The sequence below is a fragment of the Anguilla anguilla genome, chromosome 5 (assembly GCF_013347855.1).
Source record: "Anguilla anguilla isolate fAngAng1 chromosome 5, fAngAng1.pri, whole genome shotgun sequence".
Taxonomy (NCBI): Eukaryota; Metazoa; Chordata; class Actinopteri; order Anguilliformes; family Anguillidae; genus Anguilla; species Anguilla anguilla.
Window position 1 is genome coordinate 57,008,790 of NC_049205.1, and position 16,890 is coordinate 57,025,679.

At 49.5% G+C, this 16,890-nt stretch overlaps 1 protein-coding gene across 1 annotated transcript in view; it reads right to left on the minus strand.

The window, feature by feature from the left end:
- Positions 1–773: 773 nt before the first annotated feature.
- The window catches only part of ankrd11 (ankyrin repeat domain 11), a 109,551-nt gene continuing 93,434 nt past the window's right edge, over positions 774–16,890 (minus strand). The window contains exons 5-13 of the mRNA XM_035417338.1: positions 14,399–14,572; positions 12,842–13,036; positions 12,193–12,335; positions 10,994–11,141; positions 3,545–10,740; positions 3,072–3,170; positions 2,359–2,502; positions 2,114–2,206; positions 774–1,796 (exon numbers count right to left, since the gene is read on the minus strand). Coding sequence (XP_035273229.1) covers positions 1,611–1,796; positions 2,114–2,206; positions 2,359–2,502; positions 3,072–3,170; positions 3,545–10,740; positions 10,994–11,141; positions 12,193–12,335; positions 12,842–13,036; positions 14,399–14,572 — 8,378 coding nt within the window. The 3' untranslated portion in view covers positions 774–1,610. The remainder of the gene's footprint in view (positions 1,797–2,113; positions 2,207–2,358; positions 2,503–3,071; positions 3,171–3,544; positions 10,741–10,993; positions 11,142–12,192; positions 12,336–12,841; positions 13,037–14,398; positions 14,573–16,890) is intronic.

Genomic DNA, 16,890 nt, shown 5'->3' on the forward strand with positions numbered 1-16,890 from the left:
CTTGGTTAAATCTTTCTGTAAGATAATTCTGTAATAATGCAAAACATAATATACCTTTATTATTCATTGAACAATTTTATAACCATTATGCTACATCAAGCGGTTAAGATTGTGGTGGACTTGTAATAGTCTGGAGGAAGGTTTTAAAAAGGAAGGCTTTTCCAACGTTAGATGTAGATGTTCTCTGGTCGTGATGGTACTACCTGCCTCTGATCAAGGCCAGAAGAGAACAGTGGACCTGAATGGGAGACGGTCTTTAAAATACTGAAAATGTGAACACATTTTGGCCCATTGTTTTGCGAGGGAAAAGCATCGCCCCAGAATAATCTGTACATACAAAGATCATTTTCTTCTTTTTTTTTTCCTTTTTTTCTCTTTTTTTTACACCTAACTGAGAGTGATGTTACAGTACATACCTTATTTACAACTGTGCAGTAATGTGTGGCAAAATAAATTATCTAGAAGGCAGCGAGAATACATTGTTTAACGTATATAAAAAACTGTACAGAATTTACGGGATACAATTTTTTTTTTTCAATTTTCTTTTTTTCCTTTAAACTAATATTGGCTCTGTAGTGTTTCAAGTCACTTTCTCAGAAAAAGAGAAAACAATGAAATGCCCAAGTAAAGAAAAACAAATAAAAAATAAAAAAAAGAATATTTTCATAAAACACTTCTCAAAGTCTTTGCCTCCTGAATGTCAACATTCCTGTGTCTCCGCCCTCCCCCTCCCCCTCCCCCGCCCCCACCCCCGCCCCCTCCCCTCCCCCACCTCTCCCCCCTCCTTGTGCAGTTGTTTGCAGTGAATGGTAGCGGCTGATTGATCCTGCAGGCGAGCGTCAGAGATCCCGTCTCCCTCTCCGCCCCTCTCAGTCCGACGCCGCGTAGCTGAGGGTGCGGCCTCTTTCTCGCTCCAGATGCGAACCCACAACCCCCGCACCCCCAGTCCTACGGCCGCACCGTCCCGTCAGAGCTGGGTTCCTGCTGTCCGGCCGCCGGGCCACCCGCACACCGCTGCCCCCTGGCCGCGGGGGGCCCGCTGTCTGAGCCCCGGATTCCCGCCATGCAGTGTAGCATGGGCTGCGGTTCGGGGCGGGGCGGGGCAGGGGGGCGCCACTGCGGGTCAGTGAGCGCACGGCCCAGCCCCCGCTCTCTCACCCTGGCCATGGTTCTGATGTACACACACATCAAGGACTGTCCCCCACCTCAGTTTCATCATCATCATCAACATCTTATTTTTTTAAGGGAACCAAAAGTAAAGGAACAAAATCTCTTAATGAACTCCTTTTCCAAAAAAATGAAAAGAAGGGGAAAATAAAATCAAACAGAGGGGTCTAAGCCTCAAAGAAAAGGCATTAAAAACTTGTAGGATGAAAGTGCAAGTTGTGTTTTCCCGGTAAAAAGATACTGCCTCCTCTCGTAGGAGGGAATCATAAACAAGTTTTTTTTTTTTTGTTTGTTTTCATTTTTATATATAATATAGATTTTGTTTTTGTTTTTCCTCAAGAAAGAATAATTCCTTTTTCAAACTGGCTAGCCCTTACCATACGGTCTGTTGGATGTCTTTTTGAGAGGTGATGCCGGACAGCCTGCATGCGGCAGAGTCACTGTCACGCGGGCAGCAGCACGAAGTCGTCGTTGACGTCCACCATCGGCACGTAGAAGGACGGGACCTCGTTGACGCAGAGGGACTTGTGCCCGGCGGGGTCCAGCTCCTGCACCTTGAGCTGCCACTCCATCCTCTGCACGGCGTTGAGCGCCGCCGCCTCGTGCTGCTGCCGCATCAGCAGGCAAGTCTGGAGAGAGAGAGAGAGAGAGAGAGAGAGAAAGAGGGAGAGAGAGAGAGAGAGAAAGAGAGAGAGAGAGAGGGGGAGACAGGGAAAGAGAGAGAGAGACAGGGAAAGAGAGAGAGAGAGAGATATAGAGAGAGAGAGAGAGAGAGAGAGGGGGTGGAGTTACATGCCAGTGCGGAGCCGGGGGGGGGGGGGGGGGGGGGGGGGGGGGGGGGGGGGGGCGTGGCCGGTACGGAGAACGGCCGAACCGAACGCAGGCTGTCTTTTCCAAACGGCGGGAGTGTAAACGGACCGAGGCGCCCAGCGGCCGGGGCGCTCACCTTCATGCGGTCGTATTTGTCGTCGACGTCCTGAATCCAGGAAATGAACTGTCGGGCGTTGAAGCGATCCCTCACCGATTTGTTCTCGTCGCCCTGCGGCGGAAGAAAGCATTAACAAAGGGGAAAATGTCACTGCAGCTACTGCCCACTGGTTACCTAGCAACCTCCTGTCTCAATACAGGAAGCGACCGTGGGGGACTGCAGCTGCCCATCCCAGGTGCAGAATGCCGGTGCTGTGGACCCACCTGATTCTCAGAGGGCATGTTGTACACCTCAGAGTCCAGCAGCATGGTGCAGGCGCTGAAGGGGACAGCCTGATTGGCTATCGTTCTCGCTGCACGACAGTGCACCCGCAGGACTTCCTGTTCACACGACACGATCAGCTTCTCCTGCAAGAGGAGGAAAAAGAAAGGAAAGACAGGAAGGAGAGAAAATGGGGGAGAGTGGGAGAGAGATGACCTTCAAGCTATGGACACAGGAGATTCAAGCAGCTCAAAACACGGACCAGTAAAGTTACTGCCAGGAAGAAAGCCACAACTGCTGTACTCCCACAACTTTTGTTTTTGAATCTCTGGGTGAAACTTTTGATAAGGAAGCTGTCAAAGGCAGGAACTTATTTAAACACAATTATCAGCAAGCTCTGTAGAAAGTACTTCAGAGAGCAAAACAAACGTGGAAGCAGTCGGGTTTCTGTCTGCGCTGTAATATTCTCGCTTGGCCAGAGCGATGAATGCTGGGAGTTATTTCTCTCGTACACGGAAGCTTTGATCATGCTTCAAAGCAACGATGCAGAATGATCAAAGCCCTTTCCTAAAAGTCTGGAATTTACAGGTGATTGGAGGAGGTAGAGAAAGTGAAGGCGAGGGGGGGTGGGGGGAAGGAGGGAGAGGGAGGGAGGGAGGAATGGGGGGAGGATAGAGAGAGACGGCGGCGCGGCGCGGCGGGATTCTGCGCTCACCCTCTCGATGCTGTGCTGCAGTCTCAGCTTCCCTCTCACCGCCTCCTGCTGCCTGAAGAGCTCCTTCAGGGGCTCCGTCAGGGACGGAGGCGCGGCGATCTGAAGGAACCGGGACAAGCGGTTACCGGACCACCTCCAGAACCCCACGACTCGGAAAACAGACCGATCGATTACGCATTTAAAAAGCACTGAAACTTTTTGGTGCTGCGAGTCTGAGCTGCATGGTGTGTTAGGAAGCTGACTAGAATCTCTAGTATATACACAGAAGAATATGAAGAGATAATAGAAAAACTGATAAAAAAAGTCTTGCCATGGCATGCTTTTAAGGTGCACTGCACAAGAGCAACTGTCAAAACCAATCAATCAATCAATCCACATTTTCTATTAATGTTATATAACCTGCCACAATGTTACTGTATGGTGAAGTATGAATGTGATGAGTTTTCGCCATGGCTGGTTTAAAGAAGACGTACCACGGGGATGTGCAGTTTGCTGAGGGGCTTGCCGTCCAGCAGGTAGGAGCCGGTGTAGGTCACATACTCAGCATAGCACTGTGGGGCCTGCGGTGTGATGTAGCACAGGATCTTGCGTTTCTCCTCAATCTTCTTTCGGATCTGCAGGTACTCGAAGTAGGGGTTTGAGCGGTCACTGTGGTAAGGTTCAATATCATCGAGCTTGATGGCGTTGACGATGACGGCCAGGGTCTGCTGGATCATCTCCCGAGTCTGCTGCATGGCCGTGTTGACTAGCTGGACCTGCACCTGCTGTGGGCCAGATCGAGGGAACTTCCTCTTGCGCGGGTGCTGAGCCTGGGAGTCCTCCTCCTCAGCAGCCCGGCTTTTGCTCTTGCTGACCACAGCTGGAGCTGCAACGGTTGAGCTGGAGGTGATGGTAGTGGTAATGGAGGCTTCCTCTTTCTCTGTGGGACTGGAGGAAGTGGTAACCACAGTGGTGGTGCTGGTGGTGCTGTGAGCTGGGCCACACGATGTGACGCTGGCGTGAACAGCGGAGCTCTGCTTACTCTGATTGGCCAGCATCTGGGCCCGGTTCCTGGTCATTCTTTGAGGGATCTCCTCCACTTTTTTGGGAACCTCAATGATGGGCAATGCAGTTGCTGCCTTAGGCGCCATAGAGTTACAGGATGTCTGGTCTGCATTGGACTGCGTGTCCACTGAGGTCACCGTTGTAGAGTGGACAGGGCTACACTGAACTGGCGTTGTGGTGGTGGGAGCTTGTTGACTGGCGTCCAATTCCACAGGCGTCACCAGGTCTGGGCATGGTGCAACAGCGATTGCAGTGGGCTCCTTTACTGCAAGATCCATCACCAAGTGCTCCTGGTCACTGCTGTCATCGACTGCAGATGGCAGTGGGTGCCTGTCACTTTCCTCAAATAGCTCCTTTTCCTCTGGAGCTCCCATGTCAATGGAGTCATTTTCTGGTACCTTTTGAGGTTCTGGCTCCAGATCCTGCGGAGATCTGCAGCTGTCCTCCAAAGGTAAGTCGGGTTCCCGTGTGGGCTCACTCAATGGCACCACAGCCGGCGAGGTGGGGGCCTGGGCTAAGCAAGGCATCTCCAGCTCCATTAGGTCTGGGTCCTCTCTCGTCTCCTCGATTGGAGATGTGACTTCAGCCGGAGGACATTTGTTCTCTGGGGGTTCTGAGTTCGTGACTTCGGGCTCCTGCATTTCCTTTTCCTGTAAGGGCAAGTCGGGCAGAGAGAAGGCGCCCAAGTCTTCCAAGTCATCCACTGGAGGAACAAAAGGATCCACCCAGGACACCACCGGCTCAAGGCTCACAGGTGGGGGGATGCTGCTTTCGGGAATATAGCTGAGGGAGTCCTGCCTGCTGTCTGTTGTCAAACATGGAGGCTCAGGCATGGGCTTGCATTCAGTGAAGAAAGCCTCCAGCCGGGTAGATGAAGAGGACATGAAGATGGGCTCTGACTCCACAGATGCTGTAACAGGTTTTGCTGGGGTGGGAATGTCATCCACATGGTCTTTCTGCTCTTCATAGTCTGACTCAGGGATGTGCGGGGGGCAATAAGCCCTGGGGAAGGTAGAGTAGGGTGAAGTTTCTGTTGGGGGACAGGCTAATGCTGTAGAAAGGTGCTGCTGCAGGCTGTCTTCTGGGTGTGGTAAGGGGAAGACCTTTGAGGTTGGCGGAAATTCCACAATTGGCCTCTCCACAATTCTTTGGGGAGATTTTAGGAGCATGTCAGAGTTGACAGTCCAGCTGACTGAGTGATCATGGGAGTTCTCCATTAGGCTCACCGGGGGATGGGTGGGTGTCAGTGGGACAGTGTCTGGCAAATCCCTTCTGCCTGGAGATTCTAGCCACTCCTTCTTCTCAGGCTCTGGGAGGTGTGGACTGCAGGGGCTGTTATCCCTGAAGGGGTCTGTCCCCTCAGCTAAGTGACCTTCACTTTCTGCTACCTCCTCTGGGTCATCATCCTCTTCTTCCTCCTCCTGTTCTTCTTCATCCTCATCCTCATCCCCTTCTTCTTCATCCACTTCCTCATTCTCCCCATCTTTTTCCTCCTCAACTGGGGGCAGGAAGCTTGTGCCACTCATGGGGTCAGTGGAGATAAAGCTGGGCTCACTGTGGGGCGACAAGTGGAGAGGATGGTGAGGTTCTGAAAGCTCGTCGATATCCAAAGGGGGTAGAGCAGCAGGGGCAGGGGTGGGCGGGGCAGCAATGTCCAAACAAGGCTCCTGAGGGTCGAGTCTGTGCACTGGAGGCGAGGGCTTGGACAGGAAGTTGCTGTAGACACAATCAGAAAGGTGCTCACTGCTGTCTGTAGCAGTGATAGCTGAGGACACCCCATCCAGTGCAGTCTCAGCTGGCTCCAGCTTAGGTGAGGGCCTCCCAATGTGGGGTGAAAAGCTGGGAGGTGAGCAGTCAAGCCTGTCCACTGGGACTAACTTCTCCTCTAGCGGATGAAGGACTGAGGAAGACTCGAACTCAGATGTGGCAGGAACACTCTGCTGTCGAAGGAATTTGTCAGCGTCTACTTTGAACTCCTCGTCGAAAGGCCTTCTGCCATCAACTGAGGCCGAGCGACTTAGAACGGGCATCTGGAGGTTCTTTGCGGGGGTAAGGCAAGCATTTTCTTGAAATCCATGCGGCGTGTTGGAATACCTGTCAAAGAAGGATGGAGAGCAAGCATTCATGGACATGCTCATAGCGGATGAGTTCTGGCAGTCTATGCCATCAAACATGAGGTCAGGGTAGTCCTCTGCACTGCAAGAAGGAGTGCGTGGGGTCTGCATGACCTCTTCATAACTAGGACACGAGATTACAGATGTGGGTGTGGGCACACCAGTCGGCCTGTTCTGGTCTGGTCGTGGAGAAGCAGGGAGGTTCTCCTTTATTTGATGTCCCATAAGCCAGTCTTTAGAGCTCTGGCTATCAGCAGGCTGAGATTTTCTCTCAGGTGACATCATCTGAGTTGGAACTCCCATGTCTTTGGACTTCTTCTCCTTTAACATGGTGTCTAAAGAACTTAATTTTTTAGATGCCAGGTCAGAGCGACTCTTACGCAGGTCCTCACCAGGCTTGGCTTTATCCTTCAGTTTGGGATCACCAGACCTGTGCCTCAGCTTCTCTATCTGTTTCATTCTCTCCTTGTGCCTTTTATGACGCTCTTCAATCTCTAGGTCCTTCTCGCAGAGCATTTTCCCAAAGCTTGTCAACCTGTGAACACCATCAACAAGCAGCTTGTCCCGGGGACGGTTGTCTTTTCGTGTTGCATCTCTGGACTGAGGCAACCGGTCACTCTCCTCTTTTGACCTGGACTTTGTGTGATCGTTCCTGCTGTCCTTGTCCAAAATGTCCTTGGTTCTGTCCTTGTTTCGGATGTCAAACTTGGGGCTGTCTTCTTTGGACTTCTCCTTCAAATTAGATATTTGGGGACTCTCCTTCAGACCAGATTTCTGATCTTCCTTTGAGTGTTTAAATGAACCAAAGCTGTCTGTATATTTATGTTTATCCTCTTTAACTTTATCCTTGTGTTTCTCTCTTTTCTTTTTGTCTTTGATCTTCTCAGTGGCGATGATGCCCCCAGCCTTATCCTTGTCTGCTTTTTTGGACATCTCTTTTTCAAACTCTAGCGTCTTGTCTATATCATCCTCACCATCAGGCTTGGTCCCATATGGGAAAGTATAGGGGTCAGCCTCTAGAGGCATGGATTCCTTTTCAAAGGGCAGGCTCTCTCTACGTCCGTATGTCTCTTTAATCTCCTCTGACTTATCTCGCTTGTCAAAGGTCTTCTCCTTTTTGATTTTGTCCTTTTCTTTATCATGGCTTTTCTTGGAGGAGGAGGACGATGAGTGCCGATGTCGTTCCTTTTCTCTGAACTTGTCCTGGGGGTAGGATATGGACAGCGAGTCCCTCCTGTCTTCCGTGATGTCTGGAAGGCTGATGGAAGAGTCACACAAACTGCTGAGATCATGGCCTCGGTCAGTGAAGCTGTCTGAGGAGATCTCACTGATCTTGTCATTGAAGTCATCCTTGTAATCATTCAGGGCCTCTTCCTCCAACTTCTCCAGTAGGGATTTCTCATTCTCGCCATTTCCCTTAGAGGGCTTCCTGTCCTTAGGATACTCCTTGTCAGGCTTGTCTTTATATTTGCCCTTTTGCTTCTCATCCCCAGAGTGTCTCTTCTCCATGATCTTCTGCTTACTTTTCTTCTCCTGGTTGGAGTCAACAGTCGCCTTGTCTTTGCGCTCCTTATGCTTTCCATCCACAGACTCCTTCTCCTTTTTGTCTTTGTGTTTATCTATAGAGCCCTTTCTGTCTTTTCCACCATCAAACAAGGTTTTTTCTTTCTTCTTGTCTTTGTAATCCTTCTCTTTAATTTTCTCCATGGAGTGCTGCTTGCTGTCTGCGGAGTACTTCCTATGCTTGTCACTGTGAAAGAGCTCTATCTCATCCGGGTCCGGTGTGGAGTCTTTGCGGTGGGGATCTGAAAGGCCAAGGGAATCACTGAGCTTAAGTACCCCTCCGTTGTACGTGTCATCCTCCTCATCCTCACTTTCATCGGTGAAGATGTCGGCGATTTTGTACCAGGTCTTTTCTCGTACCTTTTCAGGTTTTCGCTCTTCTCTCTTTGCCTCCAGGAAGTCCCTCTCTTTGTCCACGTGTTTGTCCTTCTCCTTCCTGTCTTTGCTCTGCTCCAAGGACATTTTCCTCTCCTTGTCTTTACCGTGAGAGTCTTTGTGCTTGTCTTTTGTTCCGTCCTTTTTGTCCTTGGAGCCTCTGTCTACATCTTTCTCCTTAGGAGCTTTTTCTGTGGAGGTTTTCTCTGCTTTCTCTTTTTCAGAATCCAGGAAATTCCTATCTTTAGGCTTCTCTTTGTGTTTGTCTCCTTTATTAGATTTGTCTTTCTTTTCCTTTTCTGTAGCTTCTCCTTTCTTCTCCTTCGCAGAGTGGTTCCTCTCTCTGAGCTCCAATGATTTGACAGCAGTCTCACTCTCAGATTTGTCTTTGAAAAAGGCATCGCATCCATACTCATCTCTGGACATATCATCTTGCTTCATTTTGGAGTCCTTCCTCTCTTTAGTGAACTCGTAGGTGTCTTTCCTTTCCCTGCTACTGTCCATAGAATCTTTATCTTTTTTCTCCTTAATGCTTTCTGCAGACTCTTTCCTTTTCTTCTCTTTTTCAGGTAAGTAGGTGGAGTTTAGCTTCTGTTTATCAGAGTCCTTTTTCTTTTCACCGACCTTTTCTGATGAGTCCCTTTCTTTCTTTTTGGAGGCAGGCTCTTTCTTCTCTTTTTCACTGTGCTCCAATTTCCTGTCTTTGACTTTGTTGTCCTTTCTCCGATCTCGGTTCTCCTCTTTCATAGTCTCAACAATCAGTTTGACAGCATTGTTGGCTTTGTATTCTTTATATTCCTTTACAGGAGCATCCCAGCTGTCATCTCCATAGAGAGACGAGCTTGAAGACAGGTCAGACTCCCATCGGTCATTGGGGTCGTCTGAGGCACTGAGTTTGCTGTCATCCAAATCTAAAAAACGACTCGTGATATCATAGTCCTCATAATCTGGCTCATCTTTGGGCACCTTTTCTTTTTTCAACTTTTCTTTCTCCTCCTTACCATTTTTCTCTTTCTCTGATTTTAGATGTTTATCCTCTTTTAATTCATTGCTTTTGTCCACTTTAGAAGACTTGTCCTTGGATTTTTTCTTTTTCTCATCTTTGTGGGTCTTCTGCTTGTCCTCCTTAGGCTTCTCTTTGTCCTTTGTGTTTCTTTCTTTTTCTGCTTTGAAGGTTTTTTCCTTCTCCTCCTTGATCATCTTTTCCTTGGTAGACTCCTTTGACTTCTTGGATTTCTCTTCTTTAGCAGTTCTTACTGTGTCTTTTCCACAAGGCCAGTCCTTTTCCTCTGCCTTGCCCTTAGACATCCGCTCTTCCTTTTTTAAATGATCTTTATCGTGTTTTGAGAGCTTGACTTTGTTTTCTGCAGCAGACTCTGTGTCCACGATGAGGGACTTTTGAGCGTCATCAAAATCGAAGGAAAAGCTTTTGACAAATTTCTCATTCATGTCCTGGTTGAGCACCAGACTTGGGGCCTTTTCCTTCTCTTTGTTTTTGTGTTTGTGCTTTACCTTATGCTTTTTCAATACCTTGCCGTCTCTGTCTGTCTTTGAGACCGCCCCTTCCGCATTAGAGGCCTTATAGAAATCAGAGGAGCTCTTTTTCTCTGAAATGTTGCTGTGTGTGGCATTGTTCTTTTTCCTGCTGTCCTGTGGCTTCTTCTTCACCTCCTTCACAGACTCCACGCTCGAGTCCGCGGATGAGTAGTCCGACTCGCTGGATATCCGTGTCCTGAACGAGTCAGAGAGAGAACTGACGTCAGACCAGGTCGGGGAGGACACGGTCTTCCAGCCGTCCGTCCTCCACTGCTTCGGGTGCTGCTCCGCCAGCGACTGCATCAGTTTCTGGGAGCCCGAGCTTCCATGCGACGAAGAGGAGGAAGCAGAGAGAGATCCAAAGATGGACGACTGTTTCTGGCCCAAGGCAGCAGAGTCCTTCATGCAGTTTGAGTTCTGCACAGAGCCCTTGTCATCCTCACTCTCCACGTCCCCACTCTCTGACTCGGAGGTGCAGAACTTGTTATTGAGTTTGCCAAACCGCACCTCCTTGCCAGCACTGTTTTTCGTCTCCTTCTTCCTCTTCTTCTTAACCTTGCTCTTCTCCTTCTGCTGCTTGGAGGTCATGGCAGCAGATTCCCGGCTTTTAGAATTAGCTGCTGGGGCTGGTTGCCGTGCAACCGGTGTCTGGGTGAAACACACGGTTCGCTCGTCTTCATCCGAGCTGTTGGTGTCGGATAGGATGCGCCTTGCGGCCTTCTTTGGTGTCAGCGAGTTGGTTTTGGAATAAGTTTTGACCTCCATTTTGGGGATGGCAATTAAGCTGTTGGCCTTGGTAGCAGAGTCCTTGCGAAATTCTTTCTTGAGCAGGTGTTTGTCATCAACGGGAGGCACGCGCTCCTCCTCATCATCCTCGTCAAACTCATACTCGTCCTTTATAGGTGTGGCTATTGATTTAGGCGGGTCAAGGCCCTTTCCTTTCAGCTTCAGACCTTTTTCAAACTCTGAGTCTGTATTATTGCCATCAACAGAGCTGGATGGAGCAAATGAAGGCGCATCCTCTTCCTCTGATGACTCTGTAAACAGCAAAAAAGGAAAAAAAAATTCAGTCAATGCAAGGAGAAGTTTCAGTTAAAGCACACCATTTAGAGTACAACTGCTTGAAAATGATACAGTAGCAGGCTTTACCTGAATTAATATTCAACAATGTCAGTATTCAGTATACTTTAACACTGTCAAATGAAAAAACATATTTCACAAAACACATACAAAATCACAACACCAAAATAACCTTGGAATTCCTCGTGTTTGCACAACTCATATACTGACCTGAAGAACTCTCCTCACTGGACGTATAAGTGCCTTTGCCAAGTAGGAGATTCAGCATGGTAGGGGAGTTTGCCACTTTCAGTGGTGTTTCTCCTCTTCTGTTGCTTTGACGAGGATCCCCGCCATAACGCAAGAGCAACTTCACCACCTACACAAGGAAAACCACACAGGCCTCTGGTGAAGAGATTGTTTTTAGTGCTTGATAAAACGTGATATACAGTGAGTGCCATAATGTTTGGGACAAAACCATATATATAATTTTTTTTTCTTGATTTAGCTCTTAACTTCATAATTTTAGATTAGTAATCAAACAATTAATGTGGTTAGAGCTCTCTTACACTTGCAGTGAAGAAGTAATTGAACAGACCTGACTAATCAGAAACACCTGTGAAGCCATTTGTCTAATTATAAATTGAAAATTAAGGAGAACAGACCTAAATCAAGAAAAAAATATGACTTTGTCCCAAACATTATGGCACTCACTGCATATGTCAAACCTATGCGCTGCAAAAATTCACTAAACTATGTAGGTTCTAACCTTATTCTGCCTTTTTCACAACCATGGTGTCAAAACAGGATTACTGGACCCATCTGATTATTTGAGCACCCATCCATAATCGTTTTCTTCAATACATAACAGTTCTGTTTTAACTGGATGCTGGCATCCTTGCATTTTCATATATAAAACTCCTAGGAAAGTACATTATTTTTTTACTACAGAAAACAAAAACAATGACAGTCTAAACAAACAAACTAAAAAATGTTGAGAAAGAAAACCAAGCTAAGGTATATGGTTGAGTGCAACAAGCGTTTACAATATCAGCATGATAAGGGCCAGCGACTTGGTGTGGGCTTACAAATCTCGTCACGCTTTCCCGGTTAAAAACCTTTCTTCTCAAGGCGAGGCCAACATTTTTGACTGGACGGAGTGTAGCACAGTGGGTAAGGAACTGGGCTTGTAACTGAAAGGTCGCAGGTTCGATTCCCGGGTAGGACACGTTGTACCCTTGAGCAAGGTACTTAACCTGCATTGCTTCAGTATATATCCAGCTGTATAAATGGATACAATGTAAAATGCTATGTAAAAAGTTGTGTAAGTGGCTCTGGATAAGAGCGTCTGCTAAATGCCTGTAATGTAATGTTAAGCCCCAGACCTTCTCAGCAGCGCAGTCGGGGGGCGGTGCCGGTGGGGAGCTCACCTTGAAGTGGCCGTTGTTGGACGCGTCGTGCAGGGGCGTGTCGTCGTCCAGGCCCTTGGTGTTGACCTCCGCCCCGGCCGCCAGCAGCTGCTTGGCCACGTCGTAGTAGCCACGGTTACAGGCCTCGTGGAGCGCGGTCCAGCCTGACGGCCGAAAACGGGCGCACAGTCAAAACAGGCGGCTGAGGGCGCTCGCAACACAGGGAGACAGCAGTACGGACGCAGTGGGACTCAAAGGGTTAAAGACAGAGTGGGGGGGGGGGGGGGGGGCTGCTATTGGCCTTCAGGACCGTCACTCCCCTGAGATTTCTGGTTTCTATGGCAATGGAGTTATCGATCAACAAAAATCGGTTGCGAACTTTGACAAGCTCCTTTGCCTTTAAGAAGTTAAGATGAATACATGTAAAACACTACTTAAAATATTAATAAAGCCCCCTATTAACATCATTAAAAGCCTGAGACAAAACCCAACTGACTCGCATTCATTCGCATAGAACTTGCAGGAAATGAACATCAGCCATACTAAGTGCATCAAAAGCACACATCTAACATTTTGTATTTCTTGCACCTTATAAAGACCCACCACTGGATGGGCGGGACGGGACGGGGGACGGGGGGCGGGGGGGTGGGGACGGGCCCCCCGTGCTCACCTGCGAAGTCTTTGACATTCACGTCGGCGCCCTCGTTGATGAGCTCCTTGACGCGGCGCGCCTCGCCGCGGATGGCGGCCCGGTGCAGCCGCGTCTCGCCCCGCTCGTTGCGCTTGTTCACCTTGTCTTTGGTTTTAGAGGCGGAGTTTGGCGTTCCCTTCTGACCCAGACTCGACTGGTGCTTTGGCGTTGTTTCTGGAAGGGAAACGCCATGCCTTATTTGGCGCGCTCGTGAATAAACGCATAAATAATGAGTGATCGCACGCAGCAACCTTGTTATATCACCGCACTCCATTTCACTGAACAGAATGGAGGTTTTTCTGATTTAATTAAGGCCCTACTTAACTCCTGTCAAATGCGTATTTTAGTTAACTACACTGGGAAGCATCAGCTGAAATTGTAAATGTAAACGTATTGCACTGGTGTTGGCTGCAGAACAGCATCTTGCGAGATAAGGTCAGCACTGAAGATGAGTCACCGTGGTGTACTGATGCAACGCACTCCCTTTTTCCGCCAGCGTGTGGCGCTCCTGCACAGCGAAACGCAGGCACCGAGAGCGTTGCCATCGCATCAAACCATACCTGCCGGTGTGGTCATCACACAGACTAAAGCCAATTATTTTTTGTGACATTTACATTACTGCACTTGTCAGATGTAGTCTTGAACCCTGCTTGAGGATGTGACTCAAACCCTCCCGTGTCCTCTGTGGAGACGTCCTCGGAGCGCCGACTTCAATGCGCTAGAAAAGAACCCGTTTCCCCTGCGCTGCCAAAAATGGTTTATCTCCGCTTTGGCTTTTGAAAACGGCGTTCCAGCACATGAAACGGGCGCGATAAACGTCCTATAAAAACGAGGGTAATGTAATACACGGGTGAAGACACCGAGATCAGAAGAGCTGCCCAGCTAATGGCTTGACCTTCGGATACCCTGCCTGCTCGGCTCAGAACGGCTAATTGCGCGGGTAAAATCTCTTCATGCACTGTCCTGCTCCAAGCTCCACAGGGCCTGAAGCAAGACAGCCGCTGACTGGTGTGCGTGTGAAAAGTATAACGGTGCACATATCGACAGACAGCAATCAGTTTATTATCAACGACAGAAAGCGGACTCCTTTGTGTTCACTTAGGACGCTTTCTTGTCCTCGCTGAGGAAACTAATCAACAACATGAGGCGAGGACGGCGACGGCAGAGTTAGCCACGGTAATTGATATTGATGAGGGTTATCTTGTGTAATTGAATTGTAATTAGGTGGCGTTGTCTCTGTCCTTTCATGAAGCCTGAGAGAAGGGGGGGGGGGAGCGAGTGAGATGGAGAGAGAGAGGGGAGCGAGTGAGACGGAGAGAGAGAAAGAGAGAGGGGAGTGTGTGAGTGAGATGGAGAAAAAGAGAGAGAGAGGGGAGTGTGTGAGTGAGATGGAGAAAGAGAGAGAGAGAGGGGAGGATGTGAGTGAGATGGGGGGGGGGTGTGAGTGTTGCGGGGGTGGGGGGGGGGGGGGGGGGAGGAGCAGGATCGTCGCAGCGCGGCTGGTGCAGAGACGTGACCTCAATGACAAGCGCCCACCTGGACTGTTAACCGACTCCTCAGCCGTCATCTGCATGAGGAGAGCCACCTGCTGCCGCTCCGAGAGAGGGTACCCGGTCCGGATCCCCGGCACGCCCACCCCGAACGCCAGGCCCGACTTCCTGGTGTTGGTGGGCTCCTTTTTAATGCGCTTCCGCTCCGGGCCTTGCTTCTCTGTGAGGAGGAGGAGGAGGAGGAGAAGTGAGGCCAACAGTATGAGTATCACACAGTTACTGCTGCAGGGAGTGTCAATCATTTCTGGGGGGCATAAGAAGGTTAGAAATTAACACACAGGCAGTGCGGGGGACATGGGGACTTTATAACAGCGTACAGGCAGGGGACATAGGGACTTTATAACAGCGTACAGACAGGGCAGGGGACATAGGGAGTTTATAACAGCTTACAGACAGGGCAGGGGACATAGGGACTTTATAACAGTGCACAGACAGGGCAGGGGACATAGGGACTTTATAACAGTGCACAGACAGGGCAGGGGACATAGGGAGTTTATAACAGCTTACAGGCAGTGCAGGGGACATAGGGAGTTTATAACACTGCACAGGCAGAGCAGGGGACATAGGGAGTTAATAACAGTGCACAGGCAGAGCAGGGGACATAGGGAGTTAATAACAGTGCACAGGCAGAGCAGGGGACATAGGGAGTTTATAACAGCTTACAGGCAGTGCAGGGGACATAGGGAGTTTATAACAGTGCACAGACAGGGCAGGGGACATAGGGAGTTTATAACAGCTTACAGGCAGTGCAGGGGACATAGGGAGTTTATAACACTGCACAGGCAGAGCAGGGGACATAGGGACTTTATAACAGTGCACAGGCAGAGCAGGGGACATAGGGAGTTAATAACAGTGCACAGACAGGGGACATAGGGAGTTTATAACAGTGCACAGGCAGTGCAGGGGACATAGGGACTTTATAACAGTGCACAGGCAGAGCAGGGGACATAGGGAGTTAATAACAGTGCACAGGCAGTGCAGGGGACATAGGGACTTTATAACAGTGCACAGGCAGAGCAGGGGACATAGGGAGTTAATAACAGTGCACAGGCAGTGCAGGGGACATAGGGAGTTCATAACAGTGCACAGGCAGAGCAGGGGACATAGGGAGTTCATAACACTGCACAGGCAGAGCAGGGGGCATAGGGAGTTCATAACAGTGCACAGGCAGTGCAGGGGACATAGGGAGTTTATAACAGTGCACAGGCAGTGCAGGGGACATAGGGAGTTAATAACAGTGCACAGGCAGTGCAGGGGACATAGGGACTTTATAACAGTGCACAGGCAGAGCAGGGGACATAGGGAGTTTATAACAGTGCACAGGCAGGGGACATAGGGAGTTTATAACACTGCACAGGCAGAGCAGGGGGCATAGGGAGTTTATAACAGTGCACAGGCAGGGGACATAGGGAGTTTATAACAGTGCATAGGCAGTGCAGGGGACATAGGGAGTTTATAACTGAGACTAAAGACAGTGCAGGAGACTGAGAGCAAAATCACACCAGAAATAAATGAAACATACGCCACAAATACAGAACCTAGTTCCCTAGAGTACAATACGCTCCTCTTTGTTTACAGCGACTGCATGCAACTTGATTCTACCAGTAAATAACAAAAATAACTTCAGCGCGTTCGAAATTGCTACTCTTTCAGGAAATGGCAGGCAGCAGCATTTCCTGAAAGAGGTAATTACAATCTGGCCGAGATCGGCTGGGTGGATCCACCAGCTCCCATTACATACACTCAGAGGAACAGGAAGATTCATCAATCGCCGATCTGTCGATAGACGGGACCTTTGCGGAGGAAACCACGGGAGGCACGGCTAATCAAAGTGTCACGCCGCCATATATATATAACGATGCGCTCTTACCGGTGAAACAGGAGACGTGGCGCGCGAGCTAGCCGGCCTGAGCGCGCCACTCTGCCGGACGCTACGCGCTCGCGCCGCTACGCTAACGATAAACAGGCTACAGAGCGGGAACGCTTTGCTTTGCGTCCAGCATCACGGCAGGGCGGTGCGCGCGCCCATTAAGGACTGAGTCACCGGTCTGGCTCACTTGGGAGACAGACCAATCACCACCGTCCCTTTCACGTCACGGCGCCCACGCGTGACACCGCACTACCGCCAAGCGCGGTCATAACCGCCGGACATCAGACCAACGGCAGCGGGTTTTCTGGCCTGACTCTGGTGTCACACTCGCCCTATTAAAATAGTGCACGGAAACTACAGCAGCGTGCGCTGCATCCATTCAGCACTTCCAACAACAAAAAAGAATTATTTAAAGGTGCGCTTCTCTCATAGCATTTCAGAAGGTGGCAGAAATAAATGAAATATTATTTTACGCATTGCAGAATGTGGCACTGTGGCGTGCAGAAAAGGGATGTATATGTGTGCTGGGGGAGGGGAAAGAGACCCCGGGAATAATTACGGCCAATTCTAGGGAGCAGTGAAGTAGCTGGTAAGGAGGTAGGGGATCT